Genomic DNA, 22,469 nt, shown 5'->3' with positions numbered 1-22,469 from the left:
CGTTGGTGAGAAGTGTGTGACAAACAATGGCGCACAGCTGCAGTGCTGTGCGCTACCTTCAAGAAGACTGAAGAGCCTTCTGCCGCCGGTTTCTGGACCTTCAATCTTCAGCATCTGCAAGGGGGGTCGGCGGCGCGGCTCCGGGACGAACCCGAGGGTGAGACCTGTGTTCCGACTCCCTCTGGAGCTAATGGTGTCCAGTAGCCTAAGAAGCCAATCCATCCTGCACGCAGGTGAGTTGAACTTCTCTCCCCTAAGTCCCTCGATGCAGTGAGCCTGTTGCCAGCAGGACTCACTGAAAATAATAAACCTAAAAACTTTTTCTAAGCAGCTCCTTAAGAGAGCCACCTAGATTGCACCCTGCTCGGACGGGCACAAATACCTAACTGAGGCTTGGAGGAGGGTCATAGGGGGAGGAGCCAGTACACACCACCTGATCCTAAAGCTTTAGTTTTGTGCCCTGTCTCCTGCGGAGCCGCTAATCCCCATGGTCCTGACGGAGTCCCCAACATCCACTTAGGACGTCAGAGAAATTATTATTATTATTATTAAGGGGAAACATTTAAATGTGTTGGAATGGCCAAGTCAAAGCCCAGATCTCAATCCAATTGAGAATCTGTGGTCAGACTTGTAGATTGCTGTTCACAAGCGGAAACCATCCAACATGAAGGAGCTACTGACTTTAGGGGGGGAGGGGGGGGGGATGAATAGTTATGCACGCTGAAGTTTTCTGTTATTTTGTCCTATTTGTTGTTTGCTTCACAATAAAAAAAAAAAAAAAAACACCTTCAAAGTTGTAGGCATGTTCTGTGAATGAAATGATGCAAACCTCCAAACAATCCATTTTAATTCCAGGCTGTGAGGCAACAAAACATGAAAAATGCAATGGGGGGTGAATCTGACCAACATACAACATAGAACAAGAGCAAAATGACAATATACAAATATAATGCTTAGTTTTGAAGATCTTCAAATGTTGGATACTTCATGTACTTCGACAGAACAAGCATAATGACACATTTCATGCAAATATTAAGAGATTTCTCTATGTAGTGTATGTTCCATATTACCAAAGTCTACAATTAAAGTATAATATCCTCTTTGGAATGGAAATATGTTCATGCTACATTTTTCTTATAAACAAACGTAAAATGTGCCGGCACCTATTTCATACACACTGTGGCAGCTACCATTTTGTATATCTACCAATATTCATGTTAATGCACAAAATAGCTACCTCCACTGACTGTAATTGACAAATGTTAAAGTGCTAACAGTTTCTTTAATATAGAAAAGTATACGGCTAGATTAAACAGCTGATTGCTGGCTTTGGGGTAGTTCTGCAATTTATAAGAGAGCATGTGAAGATTTTAACAAATCCTGGTACCTACAGCGTCAGCTTCTGCTTTCTCTCTGGAAACTCTCCCGCCAGCAACAACAGACTCCAAGGCAGTGACCCAACGTTGCTTATCAGGAAAAGTGGGTGCTAACAAGTACAGTGTACGCCCAGGCCAGCAAGTTGTATGCGGGTGGGACTCCACCTTCATCACGTATGGCACATCTATTAAAACAACAATAAAGCATCAAAACGAAGTACACCAAGGAACCTAGATAAGGCTGCAATATGGCTATATGTCTATATAAGTAAGACATTATGCGTATCATAGCTACAATGCTTTTACAAAAAAAAACTTATTTTTTTCTATTTACAATTTGATCATTGAATAATACGGGGCAGATGTATTAAGACTGGAGAAGTGATAAAGCAGTGATAAGTGCAAGCTGATAACGCACCAGCCAGTCAGTTCCTGTCAATTTACATATTGGAGCTAAGTACTCCAGGCTTAATACATCTGTCCCAGTTGTTCCAATGCTAAAGAATTAGCATTTGTGTCAATGCCAAGCTATCTAATGTGAAGAAATAAATGCAAATACCCAATGTAACTTATATTCTGAATACGTGGAAACTATTTATCAGAACAGATCTGACTGAACCTGGTTGAGTTATGTGTATAGTAATGGTGTCCGGATGATAGATAGACAGTGTCTAGTTAGACAGCCAATAGATAGACACCATATGTTAGACAGACATTAGGTCGACAGGGTCAAAAGGTCGACATGAAAAAGGTAGACAGTACAAAAGGTCGACAGAGTCAAAAGGTTGACATGAAAATTGTCAACATAAAAAAGGTAGACAGTTTTAAAAAATTTCTTTACATGTTTTTGGACTATTTCATACTTTCTCTATCCAAGTTGGCCTTGAGTTGGTTATACACCATGTGGCGAGCTCGAAGCGTGGCGAGTGAAGCGAGCCCCGCAAAGGGAAGCTTTTCTACAATTGGGGTACCAGATGACAAACCTATCCACACAAACCACAAAAATGCAAAAAGATGGTATCTACCTTTTTTGTGTCAACCATTTTCATGTCGACCTTTTGACCCTGTCAACCTAATGTCTGTCTAACATGTGGTGTCTATGTACTGACTGTCTAACTAGACACTATCTATCGTCCCACACCCATAGTAATCATACAACGGTCATCTAATGATCCTACATAGTACATCACAGACTTTCTGCTGTCAGACCAAAAGTGTACGGTAAATATCCAATTCTTACTTGCTATCTAATATAAAGTGATTTTATTTAAACAATCCTATTATAACGTGTATATTGGTGAGACAGTACAGAGATGCAATAAAATGATTAACTTACATTAACAAAATGGAATATAAGCGGTCTTTAATATTTAAAAGAAAAATAGATTTACCGGTGAGTAAAATCTTATTTTCTCTGACGTCCTAAGTGGATGCTGGGACTCCGTAAGGACCATGGGGATTATACCAAAGCTCCCAAACGGGCGGGAGAGTGCGGATGACTCTGCAGCACCGAATGAGCAAACTCTAGGTCCTCCTCAGCCAGGGTATCAAACTTTTAGACTCTTGCAAAAGTGTTTTAACCCGACCAAGTAACAGCTCGGCAAATTTGTAAAGCCGAGACCTCTCGGGCAGCCGCCCAAGAAGAGCCCACTTTCCTCGTGGAATGGGCTTTTACAGATTTAGGGTGCGGCAGTCCAGCCGCAGAATGTGCAAGTTGAATCGTGCTACAGATCCAGCGAGCAATAGTCTGCTTAGAAGCAGGAGCACCCAGCTTGTTGGGTGCATACAGGATAAATAGCGAGTGAGTTTTCCTGACTCCAGCCGTCCTGGAAACATATATTTTTAAGGGCCCTGACTACGTCCAGTAACTTGGAATCCTCCAAGTCCCAAGTAGCCGCAGGCACCACAATAGGTTGGTTCACATGAAAAACTGATACCACCTTAGGAAGGAATTGGGAACGAGTCCTCAATTCCGCCCTATCCATATAAAAAATTCAGATAAGGGCTTTTGCATGACAAGGCCGCCAATTCTGATACACGCCTGGCCGATGCCAAGGCCAACAGCATGACCACTTTTCACGTGAGGTATTTTAGCTCCACGGATTTAAGTGGCTCAACCCAATGCGACTTCAGGAAATCCAACACCACGTTGAGATCCCACGGTGCCACTGGAGGCACAAACGGGGGCTGACTATGCAGCACTCCCTTAACAAAAGTCTGAACTTTAGGCAGTGAAGCCAGTTCTATTTTTGGAAGAAAATCGATAGAGCCGAAATCTGGACCTTAATGGAACCCAATTTTAGGCCCATAGTCACCCCTGACTGTAGGAAGTGCAGAAATCGACCTAGCTGAAATTCCGCCGTTGGGGCCTTCCTGGCATCACAGCACGCAACATATTTCCGCCATATGCGGTGATAATGGTTTGCGTTCACTTCTTTCATAGCTTTAATTAGCGTAGGGATAACGTCCTCCGGAATGCCCTTTTCCTTCAGGATCCGGCGTTCAACCGCCATGCCGTCAAACGCAGCCGCGGTACGTCTTGGAACAGACAGGCCCCCTGCTGCAGCAGGTCCTGTCTGAGCGGCAGAGGCCATGGGTCCTCTGAGATCATTTCTTGGAGTTCTGGGTACCAAGCTCTTCTTGGCCAATCCGGAACAATGAGTATAGTTCTTACTCCTCGCCTTCTTATTATTCTCATTACCCTGGGTATGAGAGGCAGAGAAGGGAACACATACACCAACTGGTACACCCACGGTGTTACCAGAGCGTCCACAGCTATCGCCTGAGGGTCCCTTGACCTGGCGCAATATCTTTTTAGCTTTTTGTTGAGGCGGGACGCCATCATGTCCACCTGTGGCCTTTCCCAACGGTGTACAATCATTTGGAAGACTTCTGGATGAAGTCCCCACTCTCCCGGATGGAGGTTGTCTGCTGAGAAAGTCTGCTTCCCAGTTGTCCACTCCGGGAATGAACACTGCTGACAGTGCTAACAAATGACTTTCCGCCCATCGGAGAATCCTTGTGGCTTCTGCCATCGCCATTCTGCTTCTTGTGCCGCCCTGTCGGCTTACATGAGCGACCGCCGTGATGTTGTCTGACTGGATCAGCACCGGCCGGTGTTGAAGCAGGGGTCTAGCCTGACTTAGGGCATTGTAAATGGCCCTTAGTTCCAGAATATTTATGTGTAGGGAAGTCTCCTGACTTTCCTTGGAAGTTTCTTCCCTGTGTGACTGCCCCCCAGCCTCGAAGGCTGGCATCCGTGGTCACCAGGACCCAGTCCTGTATGCCGAATCTGCGGCCCTCTCGAAGATGAGCACTCTGCAGTCACCACAACAGCAACACCCTGGCCCTTGGAGACAGGGTTATCCGCCGATGCATCTGAAGATGCGACCCGGACCACTTGTCCAGCAGATCCCACTGGAAGATCCTTGCATGGAACCTACCCTATGGAATTTCTTCGTAAGAAGTTACCATCTTTCCCAGGAATCGCGTGCATTGATGCACCGACACCTGTATTTGTATTAGGAGGTCTCTGACTAGAGATGACAACTCCTAGGCCTTCTCCTCCGGTAGAAACCCTTTTTCCTGTTCTGTGTCCAGAACCATACCCAGGAACAGTAGACGCGTCGTAGGAACCAGCTGCGACTTTGGACTATTCAGAATCCAGCCGTGCTGTTGTAGCACTTCCCGAGATAGTGCTACTCCGACGAAAAACTGCTCCCTGGACCTCGCCTTTATAAGGAGATCGTCCAAGTACGGGATAAGTATAACTCCCTTTTTTTGAAGGAGTAACATCATTTCGGCCATTACCTTGGTAAATACCCTCGGTGCCGGGGACAGACCAACGGCAACGTCTGGAATTGGTAATGACAGTCCTGTACCACAATTTTGAGGTACTCCTGGTGAGGAGGTTAAATGGGGACATGCAGGTAAGCATCCTTGATGTCCAGTGAGACCATGTAATCCCCTTCGTCCAGGCTTGCAATAACCGCCCTGAGCGATTCCATTTTGAACTTGAACCTTCGTATATAAGTGTTCAAGGATTCCAATTTTACAATGGGTCTCACCGAACCGTCTGGTTTCGGTACCACAACATTGTGGAATAGTAACCCCGGCCTTGTTGAAGGAGGGGTACCGTGATTATCACCTGCTTGAAGTACAGCTTGTGAATTGCCGCCAGTACTACCTCTCCACGAGGGCAGCAAGCAAGGCTGATTTGAGGTAACGGCGAGGGGGAGTCGCCCCGAAACTCCAACTTGTATCCCTGTGATACTACTTACAGAACCCAGGGATCCACCTGTGAGCGAGCCCACTGGTCGTTGAAGTTCCCGAGACGCACCCCCACCGCACCTGGCTCCACCTGTGGAGCCCCAGCGTCATGCGGTGGACTCAGAGGAAGCGGGGGAAGATTTTTGATCCTGGGAACTGGCTGTCTGGTGCAGCTTTTTCCTTCTTCCCTTGTCTCTGTGCAGAAAGGAAGCGCCTTTGACCCGCTTGCTTTTCTGAAGCCGAAAGGACTGTACCTGAAAATACGGTGCTTTCTTAGGCTGTGAGGAAACCTGAGGTAAAAAAATTTCTTCCCAGCTGTTGCTGTGGATACGAGGTCCCAGAGACCATCCCCAAACAATTCCTCACCCTTATAAGGCAGAATCTCCATGTGCCTTTTAAAGTCAGCATCACCTGTCCACTGCCGGGTCTCTAATACCCTCCTGGCAGGATGGACATTGCCTTAATTCTGGATGCCAGCCGGCAAATATCCCTCTGTGCATCCCTCATATATAAGACGACGTCTTTAATATGCTCTATGTTAGCAAAATATTATCTCTGTCTAGGGTATTAATATTATCTGACAGGGTATCAGACCACGCTGCAGCAGCACTATTCATGCTGAGGCAATTGCAGGTCTCAGTATAGTACCTGAGTGTGTATATACAGACTTCAGGATAGCCTGGGGAGCTGTCTTCCAGCTGCACTGTGAAGAAAAAATGGCGCCAGTGTGCTGAGGGAGATAGCCCCGCCGCTTTTTCGGCGGACTTTTCTCCCGCTTTTTTCATGGATTCTGGCAGGGGTATTTATCACATATATAGCCTCTGGGACTATATATTGTGATTTTTTGCCAGCCAAGGTATTCATATTGCTGCTCAGGGCGCCCAAGCGCCCTGCACCCATCAGTGACCGGAGTGTGAGGTGTGCATGAGGAGCAATGGCGCACAGCTGCAGTGCTGTGCGCTACCTTGTTGAAGACCGAAGTCTTCTGCCGCCGATTTCCAGGACCATCTTCATGCTTCTGGCTCTGTAAGGGGGACGGCGGCGCGGCTCCGGGACCGAGCGATCGAGGTCGGGTCCTGTGTTCGATCCCTCTGGAGCTAATGGTGTCCAGTAGCCTAAGAAGCCCAAACTATCTCCATTCAGGTAGGTTCGCTTCTTCTCCCCTTAGTCCCTCGCTGCAGTGAGTCTGTTGCCAGCAGATCTCACTGTAAAATAAGAATTTACTCACCGGTAATTCTATTTCTCGTAGTCCGTAGTGGATGCTGGGGACTCCGTAAGGATCATGGGGAATAGACGGGCTCCGCAGGAGACTGGGCACACTAAAAGAAAGATTTGGTACGACCTGGTGTGCACTGGCTCCTCCCCCTATGCCCCTCCTCCAGACCTCAGTTAGGATACTGTGCCCGGAAGAGCTGACACAATAAGGAAGGATTTTGAATCCCGGGTAAGACTCATACCAGCCACACCAATCACACCGTATAACTCGTGATATTAAACCCAGTTAACAGTATGAAATACAACTGAGCCTCTCAACAGATGGCTCAACAATAACCCTTTAGTTAGGCAATAACTATATACAAGTATTGCAGACAATCCGCACTTGGGATGGGCGCCAAGCATCCCCTACGGACTACGAGAAATAGAATTACCGGTGAGTAAATTCTTATTTTCTCTGACGTCCTAGTGGATGCTGGGGACTCCGTAAGGACCATGGGGATTATAACAAAGCTCCCAAACGGGCGGGAGAGTGCGGATGACTCTGCAGCACCGAATGAGCAAGGTCCTCCTCAGTCAGGGTATCAAATTTGTAGAATTTAGCAAACGTGTTTGCCCCTGACCAAGTAGCAACTCGGCAAAGTTGTAAAGCCGAGACCCCTCGGGCAGCCGCCCAAGATGAGCCCACCTTCCTCGTGGAATGGGCTTTCACTGATTAGGATGCGGCAATCCAGCCGCAGAATGCGGCAATCCAGCCGCAGAATGCGCCAGCTGAATTGTGCTACAAATCCAGCGAGCAATAGTCTGCTTAGAAGCAGGAGCACCTATTTTGTTGGGTGCATACAGGATAAAAAGCGAGTCAGTTTTCCTGACTCCAGCCGTCCTGGAAACATAAATTTTCAAGGCCCTGACTACGTCCAGTAAGTTGGAATCCTCCAAATCCTTAGTAGCCGCAGGCACCACAATAGGTTGGTTCAAGTGAAAAGCTGATACCACCTTAGGGAGAAACTGGGGACGAGTCCTCAATTCTGCCCTATCCATATGGAAAATCAGATAAGGGCTTTTACATGACAAAGCCGCCAATTCTGACACACGCCTGGCCGAAGCCAAGGCCAATAACATGACCACTTTCCACGTGAGATATTTGAGATCCACGGTTTTAAGTGGTTCAAACTAATGTGATTTTAGGAAACTCAACACCACATTGAGATCCCAAGGTGCCACAGGAGGCACAAAAGGGGACTGAATATGAAGCACTCCCTTAACAAAAGTCTGAACTTCAGGCAGTGAAGCCAGTTCTTTCTGGAAGAAAATCGACAGAGCCGAAATCTGGACCTTAATGGAACCCAATTTTAGGCCCATAGTCACCCCTGACTGTAGGAAGTGCAGAAAACGACCCAGCTGAAATTCCTCTGTAGGGGCCTTCCTGGCCTCACACCACGCAACATATTTTCGCCAAATGCGGTGATAAAGGTTTGCGGTTACTTCTTTCCTGGCTTTTATCAGCGTAGGAATGACTACCTCCGGAATGCCATTTTCCTTCAGGATCCGGAATTAAACCGCCATGCCGTCAAACGCAGCCGCGGTAAGTCTTGGAACAGACAGGGCCCCTGTTGTAGCAAGATCCTGTCTGAGCGGTAGAGGCCATGGGTCCTCTGATAACATTTCTTGAAGTTCCGGGTACCAAGCTCTTCTTGGCCAATCCGGAACCACGAGTATCGTTCTTACTCCTCGCCTTCTTATTATTCTCAGCACCTTTGGTATGAGGGGCAGAGGAGGGAACACATAGACCGACTGGTACACCCACGGTGTCACTAGAGCGTCCACAGCTATCGCCTGAGGGTCCCTTGACCTGGCGCAATATCTCTTTAGCTTCTTGTTGAGGCGGGACGCCATCATGTCCACCTGTGGCCTTTCCCAGCGGTTTACCAACAGTAGGAAGACTTCTGGATGAAGTCCCCACTCTCCAGGGTGTAGGTCGTGTCTGCTGAGGAAGTCTGCTTCCCAGTTGTCCACTCCCGGAATGAACACTGCTGACAGTGCTAGTACGTGATTTTCCGCCCATCGGAGAATCCTTGTGGCTTCTGCCATGGCCACCCTGCTTCTTGTGCCGCCCTGTCGGTTTACATGGGCGACTGCCGTGATGTTGTCTGATTGGATCAGAACCGGCTGGTTTTGAAGCAGGGGCCTTGCCTGACTTAGGGCATTGTAAATGGCCCTCAGTTCCAGAATGTTTATGTGTAGGGACGACTCCTGACTTGACCAAAGTCCCTGGAAATTTCTTCCCTGTGTGACTGCGCCCCAGCCCCGAAGGCTGGCATCCGTGGTCACCAGGACCCAGTCATGTATGCCGAATCTGCGGCCCACTAGAAGATGAGCACACTGCAGCCACCACAGTAGAGACACCCTGGTACTTGGAGACAGGGTTATCCGTTGATGCATCTGAAGATGCGATCCCGACCACTTGTCCAAGAGGTCCCACTGGAAGGTCCTTGCATGGAACCTGCCGAATGGAATTGCTTCGTACGAAGCCACCATTTTTCCCAGGACTCGTGTGCAGTGATGCACCGATACCCGTTTTGGTTTTAGGAGGTCTCTGACTAGAGATGACAGCTCCTTGGCTTTCTCCTGCGGGAGAAACACTTTTTTCTGTTCTGTGTCCAGAATCATCCCCAGGAACAGTAAGCGTGTGGAAGGAACCAGTTGTGACTTTGGAATGTTTAGAATCCAGCCATGCTGTTGTAACACTTCCCGAGATAGTGCTACTCCGACCAGTAACTGCTCCCTGGACCTCGCCTTTATTAGGAGATCGTCCAAGTACGGGATAATTAAAACTCCCTTTTTTCGAAGGAGTATCATCATTTCTGCCATTACCTTGGTAAACACCCTCGGTGCCGTGGACAGTCCAAACGGTAGTGTCTGGAATTGGTAATGGCAATCCTGTACCACAAATCTGAGGTACTCCTGGTGAGGAAGGTAAATTGGGACATGCAGGTAAGCATCCTTGATGTCCAGGGATACCATGTAATCCCCCTCGTCCAGGCTTGCAATAACCGCCCTGAGCGATTCCATCTTGAACTTGAATCTTTTTATGTATGTGTTCAAGGATTTCAAATTTAAAATGGGTCTCACCGAACCGTCCGGTTTCGGTACCACAAACAGTGTGGAATAGTAACCCCGTCCTTGTTGAAGTAGGGGTACTTTGACTATCACCTGCTGGGAATACAGCTTGTGAATTGCCTCTAGTACAGCCTCCCTGCCCGAGGGAGTTGTCGGTAAGGCCGATTTGAGGAAACGGCGGGGGGGAGGCGCCTTGAATTCCAGCTTGTACTCCTGAGATACTACTTAAAGGATCCAGGGATCCACCCGTGAGCGAACCCACTGATCGCTGAAATTTTTGAGGCGGCCCCCCACCGTACCTGGCTCCGCCTGTGGAGCCCCACCGTCATGCGGCGGACTTGGAAGAAGCGGGGGAGGACTTTGGTTCCTGGGAACCTGCTGCGTGGTGCAGCTTTTTTCCCCTTCCTCTGCCTCTAGACAGAAAGGACCCGCCTTTTCCCCGCCTGTTTTTCTGGGGTCGAAAGGACTGTACCTGATAATACGGCGCTTTCTTAGGCTGTGAGGGGACATGGGGTAAAAATGCTGACTTCCCAGCTGTTGCTGTGGAAACAAGGTCTGAGAGACCATCCCCGAATAACTCCTCACCCTTATAAGGCAAAACTTCCATGTGCCTTTTAGAATCTGCATCCCCTGTCCACTGCCGAGTCCATAAGCCTCTCCTAGCAGAAATGGACAATGCACTTATTCTAGATGCCAGCCGGCAGATCTCCCTCTGTGCATCTCTCATGTACAAGACTGAGTCTTTTATATGCTCTACGGTTAGCAATATAGTGTCCCTGTCCAGGGTGTCAATATTTTCTGACAGGGAATCTGACCAAGCAGCAGCAGCACTGCACATCCACGCTGAAGCAATAGCTGGTCTCAGTATAACACCAGTGTGTGTATATATAGACTTTAGGATAGCCTCCTGCTTTCTATCAGCAGGTTCCTTGAGGGCGGCCGTATCCGGAGACGGTAGTGCCACCTTTTTAGACAAACGTGTGAGCGCTTTATCCACCCTAGGGGGAGTTTCCCAACGTGACCTATCCTCTGGCGAGAAAGGGAACGCCATTAGTAATTTTTTTGAAATCACCAATTTCTTATCAGGGAAAGCCCACGCTTCTTCACACACTTCATTTAATTCTTCAGATGGGGGAAAAACTATTGGCAGTTTTTTCTCCCCAAACATAATACCCTTTTTTGAGGTACCTGGGTTTATATCAGAAAGGTGTAAAACCTCTTTCATTGCCTCAATCATGCCACGAATGGCCCTAACGGACATTAAATTTGACTCATCGTCGTCGACACTGGTATCAGTATCCGTGTCGACATCTGTGTCTGCCATCTGAGGTAGTGGGCGTTTTAGAGCCCCTGATGGTCTTTGAATTGCCTGGGCAGGCACGAGCTGAGAAGCTGGCTGTCCCGCATTTGGCATGTCGTCAAATTTTTTATGTAAGGAGTCGACTTGCACGTAATTCCTTCCATAAGTCCATCCACTCAGGTGTCTGCACCGCAGGGGGTGACATCACATTTATAGGCATCTGCTCCGCCTCCACATAAGTCTCCTCATCAAACAAGTCGACACAGCCGTACCGACACACCGCACACAGGGAATGCTCTTAAAGGAGACAGGACCCCACAAAAGCCCTTTGGGGAGACAGAGAGAGAGTATGCCAGCACACACCAGAGCGCTATATAATGCAGGGACTAACTGAATTATGTCCCCTATAGCTGCTATAGGGGTATATGCAATTGCGGTCGAATTCGCGGCAATTTTCGCCGTTTTTTAATTCGACTCAATTCGACAGGTGAATCCCGGAAGGTGGCTTCCGGAATTCACCATATTCAATAAAAAACGGATTCGCCAGAGTCGCGGGCGAAAATCGGCCGATTTGGCGGATTTTGCCGCGATTTTAAAAAACGGTAAAAAAACGTGAAAAACCCGAAAAAAAAAATGGCGTGGGGTCCCCCCTCCAAAGCATAACCAGCCTCGGGCTCATCGAGCTGGTCCTGGTTCTAAAAATGCAGGGGAAAAATTGGCCAGGGATCCCCCGTATTTTTAAAACCAGCACCGGGCTCTGTGCCTGGTGCTGGTGCCAAAAAGAGTAGGGGTCCCCCGTATTTTTAACACCAGCATCGGGCTCCACTAGCTGGACAGATAATGCCACAGCCGGGGGTCACTTTTATGCCGTGCCCTGCGGCCGTGGCATTAAATATCCAACTAGTCACCCCTGGCCGGGGTACCCTGGGGGAGTGGGGACCCCTTCAATCAAGGGGTCCCCCCCCCCCCAGCCACCCAAGGGCCAGGGGTGAAGCCCGAGGCTGTCCCCCCCATCCAATGGGCTGCGGATGGGGGGGCTGATAGCCTTTTGTGATAATAAAAAGATATTGTTTTTTCCAGCAGTACTACAAGTCCCAGCAAGCCTCCCCCGCAAGCTGGTACTTGGAGAACCACAAGTACCAGCATGCGGGAGAAAAACGGGTCCGCTGGTACCTGTAGTACTACTGGGAAAAAAATACCCAAATAAAAACAGGACACACACACCTTGATAGTAAAACTTTATTACACACTACCGACACACACATACTTACCTATGTTGACACGCCGACTGCCACGGTCTCCGACGATCCGAGGGTACCTGTGAAAAAATTATACTCACCTTCCAGCGTCCAGAGATAAATCCACGTCCAGAGAGTAAAATCCACGTACTTGTTTAAAAAAAAAAAAACGCAAAAACCCGCTCCATACCGGACTAGAAAGGGGTCCAATGCTTTCACATCAGACCCCTTTCTCCCGAATGCCGGGACATCACGTGACTCCTGTCACTGACGTCCCTTCAGCCAATCAGGAAGCGCTACTTCCGTGGCGCTCACCTGATTGGCTGTGCGCTGTCTGTACTGTGACAGCGCATCGCAAAGCCGCTCCATTACTTTCAATGGTGGGAACTTTGCGGGTAGCGGTGGAGTCACCCGCCGGTCAGCCGCTGACCGGCGGGTGACCTCACCGCTAGCCGCTAAGTTCCCACCATTGAATATAATGGAGGGAGCTGTGCGATGCGCTGTCACAGTACAGACAGCGCTCAGCCAATCAGGTGAGCGCAACGAAGTTGCGCTTCCTGATTGGCTTAGAGACCTTTCTGTGACAGCTGTCACTGACAGGTCTCATTCGTGGAAAGGTGTCCCATGTGTCAGCATGGGACCCCTTTCAGTCCGTTATGGAGCGGGTATTTGCGTTTTTTTATTTTTAACAAGTACGTGGATTTATCTCTGGACCATGGTTGAGGTGAGTATATTGATCTTTTTTTTCAGGTATCCGTGGATTCTACATGGAGAAGAGGACCGATGTCGGCGTGTGAACATAGGTAAGTATGTGTGTGTCGGTAGTGTGTAATAAAGTTTTACTGTCGACGGTGTGTGTGTCCTGTTTTTATTTGGGTATTTTTTTCCCAGTAGTACTACAGGTACCAGCGGGCCCGTTTTTCTCCCGCATGCTGGTACTTGTGGTTCTCCAAGTACCAGCTTGCGGGGGAGGCTTGCTGGGACTTGTAGTACTACTGGAAAAAACAATATCTTTTTATTATCACAAAAGGATATCAGCCCCCCCATCCGCAGCCCATTGGATGGGGGGGGACAGCCTCGGGCTTCACCCCTGGCCCTTGGGTGGCTGGGGGGGGGGGACCCCTTGATTGAAGGGGTCCCCACTCCCCCAGGGTACCCCGGCCAGGGGTGACTAGTTGGATATTTGATGCCACGGCCGCAGGGCACGGCATAAAAGTGACCCCCGGCTGTGGCATTATCTGTCCAGCTAGTGGAGCCCGATGCTGGTGTTAAAAATACGGGGGACCCCTACTCTTTTTGTCCCCCGTATTTTTGGCACCAGCACCAGGCGCAGAGCCCGGTGCTGGTTTTAAAAATACGGGGGAACCCCTGTCAATTTTTTCCCCGCATTTTTAGAACCAGGACCAGCTCGAAGAGCCCGAGGCTGGTTATGCTTTGGAGGGGGGACCCCACGCCATTTTTTTTTTATGATTTCACCGTTCCAGCATAAAAAAAAAATAAAAAAAAAAAATATTTTAAAAAATATATAAATAATATTTGTGCCTCCAAAAAAAAAAAAAAAAAAAGTACCTAATCCCTTCTAATATAAATAGATCTGCTATTCACCAAAAAAAAAAACACACAAAATTTCACCCTCCAAAGTGTGGCGGATTGAAAATGACGAATTTGCTGTCTAAAAGCACTGCTGTCGAATTTCCAAACTTGAATTGAATATGCTTTGGTCGAATTGCAGCACTTATATCATTGCAGAAAAGTCGAATTTGCAAAAATTCGAATTTCAAAAAGTCGAATTTTGAAAGTCCATTTTTTGGTCGGAAAGCACTGAATTGCATAGGCGATTTTTTTTTTTGGTCGAAAATGACCCGAAATTCGACAATTTCGGGAATTCGACCGCAATTGCATATACCCCATAATATTTACTGCGCCTCAAATCTGTGCCCCCCCTCTCTTTTTTACCCTTTTCTGTAGTGTAGACTGCAGGGGAGAGTCAGGGAGCTTCCTTCCAGCGGAACTGTGAGGGAGAAATGGCGCCAGTGTGCTGAGGGAGATGGCTCCGCCCCTTTTTCGGCTGACTTTTCTCCCGCTTTTTTCTGTATTCTGGCAGGGGTAATTACCACATATATAGCCTCTGGGGCTATATATTGTGGTTATTTTGCCAGCCAAGGTTATATTATTGCTGCTGAGGGCGCCCCCCCCCCCAGCGCCCTGCACCCTTAGTGACCGGAGTGTGAAGTGTGTATGAGGAGCAATGGCGCACAGCTGCAGTGCTGTGCGCTACCTTGGTGAAGACTGAAGTCTTCTGCCGCCGATTTTCCGGACCATCTTCTTGCTTCTGGCTCTGTAAGGGGGACGGCGGCGCGGCTCCGGGAACGAACACCAAGGACGGGTCCTGCGGTCGATCCCTCTGGAGCTAATGGTGTCCAGTAGCCTAAGAAGCCCAAGCTAGCTGCAAGCAGGTAGGTTCGCTTCTTCTCCCCTTAGTCCCTCGTTGCAGTGAGCCTGTTGCCAGCAGGTCTCACTGTAAAATAAAAAACCTAATATATACTTTCTTTCTAGGAGCTCAGGAGAGCCCCTAGTGTGCATCCAGCTCGGCCGGGCACAGAAATCTAACTGAGGTCTGGAGGAGGGGCATAGAGGGAGGAGCCAGTGCACACCAGGTAGTACCAAATCTTTCTTTTAGTGTGCCCAGTCTCCTGCGGAGCCCGTCTATTCCCCATGGTCCTTACTGAGTCCCCAGCATCCACTAGGACGTCAGAGAAAAAAAAAAAATATATATATACTTTCTTTCTAGGAGCTCAGGAGAGCCCCTAGTGTGCATCCAGCTCAGCCGGGCACAAGATTCTAACTGAGGTCTGGAGGAGGGTCATAGTGGGAGGAGCCAGTGCACACCAGGTAGTCCTAAAGCTTTCTTTAGTTGTGCCCAGTCTCCTGCGGAGCCGCTATTCCCCATGGTCCTTACGGAGTCCCAGCATCCACTTAGGACGTCAGAGAAATAAAAGTTGAAAAGTGAATGGCAGCAAATACTGTATTATTATTAAAATATATTTGTGAAGATGTGTAAGATGGCTCACCTGATTTTGCAGTATTTACAAGCTCGGTGGATCCCACAGCCCCATGAATAGTTACATCGCCATCAGGAAGACAAAGCTCAAACTCCTCCGAAGGTCGCTGGTTCCCTGTGGACAATAATCCAAGTGTACAATAAACTTACAGAGCACAACAGATTTAAACACACTGCTCTTTCTTTATATCGTCATCACAGAACGCAAGCCAAACCTTGTGGTATACAGAAGATATCATTGTTGAATGGTGACACATCATGGAATCAAAACATTTTAATGTACTTTTGTGCAGGGGGTATACTTACTGGTAAGCAAAGGTGGCATAATAAAGGGGAATGAATAAGGTGGGAACACTCTAGAAGCAGACTATGCAAGTGATAGCAATACAGGTCACTATGCAGGAAGGAGTAGCATGCCAATTACTTGCATAGTATAAGACCAATCGTTCAATCACGAGAAACTGAATGAGGTTTTAATAAACCATTCTGTAGAGGCAGGAAAAGTAGCTGCCCTTCCCCACATCTCTACAGGAAGGGCCAGCACTAGGTGTTGAGAATTTGGAAAGCTGTCACAGGAACATAAAAAGCTCATAGTAAACAGATAAATAAGCAAATAAAGCCAAGCACACCTTCTTTCACTTCAGAATCAAAGATTAAGATTTTAGACCCCTCTAGCACAATGTATTTTCTGTCCCAGCCTTGCTGTCCACGTTTGTTGTTCCTAAAAAGTTGGGAAGAGAAGGATATAAACAGGAAATACTTATAAATTTAGTGCGTTACTGTTTAGTAAAACTATTTCCTAGTCTATTCTGGCTTACGATTGTACTTTTTGCTACATTTTTAGGTTCAATCTTCCTTTCCTGCATTTTCCATTGTCATCCTAAGTGTCTAGCCCACTTGCAATTGTAGGGCTTGGTGGCCCAGGGTCATCTTAAATTACTTATCATCAAAGGAAAAGGCAAAAGCCAAGCGTGTGGCTTCCAGTCATAAAATATGTGAACAAACCGAAGCAAAACCTGACCCTCACCACATATCTGAACTGAGGATGACATATAAACACAATTTACTTAATTACTTGTCTAACCTGATTGCCAATAACAAAGATAAGTATTTATTTTTAGGACAATAAGCAAAACTTACATAGAAGGGAACTATAAAGACAAATGTCTCCTTTTATGTTATTACCAATATTACCATCATTGATACATATATAATTACACAGAACTTTATTAAGGGCGTAGCAAAACAAACAAATAATAAAAAAACCAACTCACAGATTTTAAGGGTTAACAAAAATGGGCTTTTAATACCTGCTGGTAAATCCCTTTCTCGTAGTCCATAAAGGATACTGGGGATCACTTAATACGATGGGCTATAGAAGGGGTCCAAAGGAGCCAGTGCACTTTAAAAATTTTCAACTGGGTGTGCTGGCTCCTCCCCTCTATGCCCCCTCCCACAGGCAGTTATAAGTCAAAGATTGCCCAAAAGAGAGAGGACATACTTGAGAGAAGGAACATAACGAGTGGCGAGATTCACACACCAGCACACCATAACCTAAAACAACCAGCAACGGCTGGAACAAAACAGCAACAGCTGAACAGGTAACTTCTGAAAAAGAAGGTGGGCACCTAGTATCCCTTATGGACTACGAGAAAGAGATTTCCGGGTAGGTATTAATATCCCATTTTCTCTGGCATCCATAAGGGATACTGAGGTTCACTTAATACGATGGGGACGTTCCAAAGCATACAGAACGAGTGTGAACGTGCGGAGACTCCTGCAGTACCGCCTGCCCAAACTGGGTATCCTCTTTGGCTAGGGTATCAAACTTGTAGAACTTCATAATGGTGTTCTTCTCCGACTAGGTAGCAGTTCGGCCGAGAATCCACAGGTAGCCGCCCAGGAAGACCCCACTGATCTTGTAGAGTGGGCCTTCAGAGACTGTGTAACAGGCAAGGCTGCAGGCACTTAAGCCTGCTGGATAGTCAACCTAATCAAATGAGCAATGGACTGCTTAGAAGCAGGGCAACCCTTTTCTGTGCATCATACAGCACAAATAAGGAATCAGTTTTTCTGATCCGAGCCATTCTCTTGACATAGATCTTCAAGGCCCTCACAGCATCTAACAACTCTGGAGGAGCAGATGTCCAAGAACTTGGCGGGACTACAATTGGTTGATTGAAATGGAATGCAGAGATAACCTTTGGCAGGAACTGCTGTCAAGTCCTGAGCTCAGCTCTGTCCTTGTAAAAGACCAAGTAGGGACTTTTAAACGATAGGGCCCCCAATTCTGAGACACGCATAGCAGAAGCCAGGGCCAGCAGCATCACTGTCTTCCACGTGTGGTAATTCTCTTCTACAGTCATCAAAGGTTCAAACCAGGTGGATTGTAGAAATTCCAACACCACATTCAAGTCCCAGGGTGCCGTGGGCGGCACAAATGGAGGTTGTATGTGGAGAACTCCCTGCAAGAAGGTTTGAAATTCTGGCAACACTGTCAACTTCTTCTGGAAGAAAATTGAGGGAGCTGAAATCTGGACCTTAAGGGAACCCAGACGTAAGCCCTTATCCATTTCTATTTCGGCAATCATCCAATTAGTCCTCAGCAACTCAATAATAGTGTGGTTTGGCTCGGCCTCAACTCATGACAAGAACAGACTACAACGAATTGTTAAAGTTGCTGGTAAAATCATAGGGACTAATCTGGCAATTGAAGACATCTATCGGGCTAGGGTGACGAAGCGGGCGGAAAGGATCACCAATGACCGCTCCCACCCTGCCCATGACCTGTTCCGACGGCTGCCGTCTGGCAGGCGGTACAGTTCGAGGCTAGTGAGGACTGCCAGACATAGGAACAGCTTCTTTCCCCAAGCAACTATCATGTTGAATTCGACTATTGTCTAGACCATCCCACAAACTTACACGGAAGATGCTACTCAAGCACCGCCATGCTTCCCTTCTCCCTGTTGTGTTATGCTGCGTTATGTCATTGCCGTCCTATTGTATTGTCCTTTTGTGTTGTCTGAGAGCAGTGGTTATCGGAAACAAATTCCTTGTGTATTCTGTATTTGGTACTGATATACTTGCCAATAAAAAGTGATTCTGATTCCACACCAGCCTGCAGGAAACGTAAGAGACGTCCTAAGTGGAACTCTGCAGGTTCCTCGCACCAGGAGACATACAGTATCTCCTCCAGATATGAAGATAGTGTTTTGACGTTACAGGTTTTCTTAGCTGAACCTTGGTTGCAATAACCTTCTCGGAAAGGCCTTTGCGAGCTAGGATGCTCCGCCCAACTTCCAAGCCGTCAAACGAAGTCGCCGTAAGTCCGGGTAGACGAACGGTCCGTGTTGCAGAAGATCTTTTTCTCTGTGGCAGAGGCCAAGGGTCTGTCACGGACATGTGCAGAAGATCTGCGTACCACGCCCTACGAGGCCAATCTGGGGCAGTCAGAATTGCCTGAACTTTTTGATTCCTGATTCGTTTGAGCACCCTTGGGAGCAACGGAATTGGAGGAAACAGGTAAACCAACCGATAAGGCCAAGGAGACTTTAGCGCATCTATTGCCCTCGCCTGAGGGTCCCTGGTTCTTGAGTAATACCAGTGAAGCTTCTTGTTGAGTCGAGAAGCCATCAGGTCTATCTGTGGGCAGCCCCACAAGTCGATGATCTGTTGAAACACCTGTTGGTGGAGACCCCACTCTCCCAGGTGGACATCATGGCGACTGAGGAAGTCCGCTTCCCAGTTGTCCACTCCCGGAATGAAGATGGCAGACATCGCTTTTACGTTTCTTTCTGCCCAGAGGAGTATTTTTAACACCTCTCGCATGCAGGCTCTGCTTTCTGTCCCTCCCTGTTGATTTATGTAAGCCACTGGCGTGGCGTTGTCCGACTGAACGTGGATTGCCCGATCCCCGAGCAGAGGAGAGGCCTGAAGCAGAGCCCTGTAGATCGCCCGAAGTTTTAGAACATTGATTGAAAGAAGGGCTTCGTGGGATCATCATCTCCCCTGGAACTGAGCCCTTTGGGTGACAGCTTCCCATCCTCTCAAACTTACATCTGTCGTCAGGTGGATCCAATCCTGAGTCCCAAAACTGCGACAGACTTCCAGTAGGTTGGAGGACTGCAGCCACCACAGGAGGGAGATCCTGGCCTGATGTGACAGACGAATTATCCGGTGCATTTGAAGATGTGTTCCAGACCACTTGCTCAGGAGATCCTATCGAAAAGTTCTGGCATGGAACCTTCCGTATTGAATGGCTTCGTAGGAAGCAACCATCTTTCCCAACAACTTTATGCAAAGATGAACGGATATCCGAGTAGGCCATAGGACTAGTCGTACCATCACCTGAAGTTTTTGCTTTGTCCTCTGGGAGGAACACTTTATCCAACCACATTCCTAGGAACAGGAGCCGCTGGGTTGGCTCCGAATAGGACTTCTGGAAATTGAGGATGCACCCATGGTGTGACAGAAGTTGGATAGTTCGGTCTATATGGAGCAATAAAAGCTCCCTGGATCTTGCCTTTATCATGAGATCGTCCAGATAAGGGACAATATTGACCCCCTGGTCCCGTAGTTGGATCATCATCTCCGCCATCACCTTGGTGAATACCCTTGGGGCTGTGGATAGGACGAAGGGTAGGGCCTGGAACTGATCGTTCAGCAGGGCACACCGCAGGTAAGACTGGTGAGGCGGCCAAATGGGGATATGGAGATAAGCGTCCTTTATATCCAGAGAGACCAGGAACTCCCATTCCTCCAGGCCCGCAATCACTGCTCTCAAGGATTCCATCTTGAACTTGAAAAGCTTGAGGTAAGGGATCAAGCATTTCAGATTCAGAATGGGCCATACTGAACCATCCGGTTTCGGCACCGCAAACAGTTTGGAGTAGTAACCCTCTCCCTGTTGTGGCAGTGGTACTGGAACAATGACCTTGGACTGGACCAACTTTAGGATAGCCTGTTGCAGCGTAACCCGTATATCCTTCAAAGCTGGTAAGCCTGATTTGAAAAATCGTTGGGGAGGAGCTTGTAGCCCTGAGGTCCCTTACCCAGGTATCCTGGCAGGATCCGTCCCTGATACTGCTGAAGTGGCGCAGCAGAGCTCCCACCTCAAGGTCCCCTCAGGGTGGGGAGGCACTGTCATGCTGAGGCTTTTGTGGAAGCTGCACTGGTGCTTGGATCCTGGGAAACAGCAGCAGCTGGATTTCTAGACTTACCTCTGGTGCCTCGTGCCATATTGGAGGCACCTCTGGCTCTTGATATGAACCTGGTGGTCCGAAAGGACTGATTGGATGGCCCCAGGCCGGTGCCCCTGAGGGGAGAAACGTGGATTTCCCTGCAGTGACCTTAGAAATCCATGTATCTAATTCAACCCCGAAGACACACTCCCCTGAGAAAGGCAGAGACTCCACACTGCGCTTGGAATCTGCGTCCACAATCCACTGACGCAGCCACAAAGCTCTGCGTGCCAACGCTGCCATGGTAGTAGTCCTAGCATTAATAGTGCATATTACCTTGAGAGAGTCAGACAACACGTGTGCCGTGTCTTGAATGTGTTTGAGAAGGGTCACCGTATTGACAAGGGGCATATCCCCCGCAAGGCCCTCTTGAATTTGAGTCGCCCAGGTATGGATGGCATGAGACATCCAGCAACCCGCCTTTGAACTCTTTCTAGTTCTCCAATATCTTTTTTATAATATGGTGCCCAAAACTGAACACAATATTCAAGATGTGGACGTACCAATGATTTGTACAGTGGCAGGATTACATCCTTGTCCCTTGTCTCAATGCCCCGTTTTACGCACGCAAGCACTTTACTTGTTTTTTTTGCTGCATTTTGACATTGTGTACTGTTATTAAGCCTATTATCTATGAGCACACCCAAATCTTTTTCCACCAGTTACCCCTATATTTTCCCCATTAAGAGTATTGGATGCATGTGTGTTTTTTGTCCAAAAAATGCATAACTTTGCATTTTTTTTTATTTTTTTTTTATATTGAACCTCATTCCCCATTTAGATGCCCAGGTTTCAAGTTTAAATAAGTCATTCTGCAGAGACTCCACATCGCTTTTTGACTTAATTACCTTGCAAAGTTTAGGATCATCTGCAAAGATTGACACTGTGCTTTCCAGGCCTATTACTAGATTGTTGATAAATATGAATAGTAGCGTGCCAAGTACGGACCCTTGTGGTATTCCGCTGACTACTGGTGCCCAGCTGGAGAACATTCCATTGACCACTACTCGTTGTACTTCCCCCTTGTACAAATAGCATATCCTAGGCCAAGTCCCTTAATTTGATGATCAGTCTCCTGTGAGGTAGTATATCGAAGGCTTTTGCAAAATCTAAATACACTACATCCACTGATTTTCCTTGGTCAAGATTCTCACTCACTTCCTCGTAGAAGCTAATTAAGTTAGTGTGACATGATCTGCCCCTTACAAACCCATGCTTACTTTTGCTAATAATCTTATTAACCTGCAGATAATCCTCTATGACAGGGGTGGGGAACCTTTGGAACTCCAGCTGTTGTTGAACTAAATATACCAGCATGCCCTGCAACAGTTTTGCTATTAAGCCACGCTAAAACTGTTGCAGGGCATGCTGGGATCTGAAGTTCAACAGCTGGAGGGCCGCAGGTTCCCCACCCCTGCTCTATGCTATCCCTCAAAATAACTTCCAATATTTTACCCACTATAGTGGTTAAACTAACTGGTTTAGTTAAAAGGATTATTTTTAATTCCCTTTTTAAATAAAGGCACTATCTCAGCAATGCGCCAATCCTTTGGTACCATGCCTGATGTAATTGAACTATGTAAAATCAAGTATTTCGAGGAAATTTCGAGGAAAGGATTCACTGTTAATTAAGGTGATATTTATACCAGC

The 22,469-nt window shown here is 47.6% G+C and overlaps 1 protein-coding gene across 6 annotated transcripts in view; it reads right to left on the bottom strand.

Moving 5' to 3' along the window:
- Nucleotides 1–22,469, bottom strand: part of CIT (citron rho-interacting serine/threonine kinase) — a 541,532-nt gene that overhangs the window by 80,769 nt on the left and 438,294 nt on the right. For all 6 annotated transcript variants that reach the window (XM_063913147.1, XM_063913146.1, XM_063913148.1 and 3 more), the window contains 3 exons: nucleotides 16,209–16,300; nucleotides 15,590–15,694; nucleotides 1,392–1,561 (listed from right to left, as the gene is read on the bottom strand). In XM_063913147.1, coding sequence (XP_063769217.1) covers nucleotides 1,392–1,561; nucleotides 15,590–15,694; nucleotides 16,209–16,300 — 367 coding nt within the window. The remainder of the gene's footprint in view (nucleotides 1–1,391; nucleotides 1,562–15,589; nucleotides 15,695–16,208; nucleotides 16,301–22,469) is intronic.

The sequence above is a fragment of the Pseudophryne corroboree genome, chromosome 1 (assembly GCF_028390025.1).
Source record: "Pseudophryne corroboree isolate aPseCor3 chromosome 1, aPseCor3.hap2, whole genome shotgun sequence".
Classification (NCBI taxonomy): Eukaryota; Metazoa; Chordata; class Amphibia; order Anura; family Myobatrachidae; genus Pseudophryne; species Pseudophryne corroboree.
Note: the sequence above shows the minus strand (reverse complement) of the source record. Positions and strands in the feature narration are given on the sequence as shown.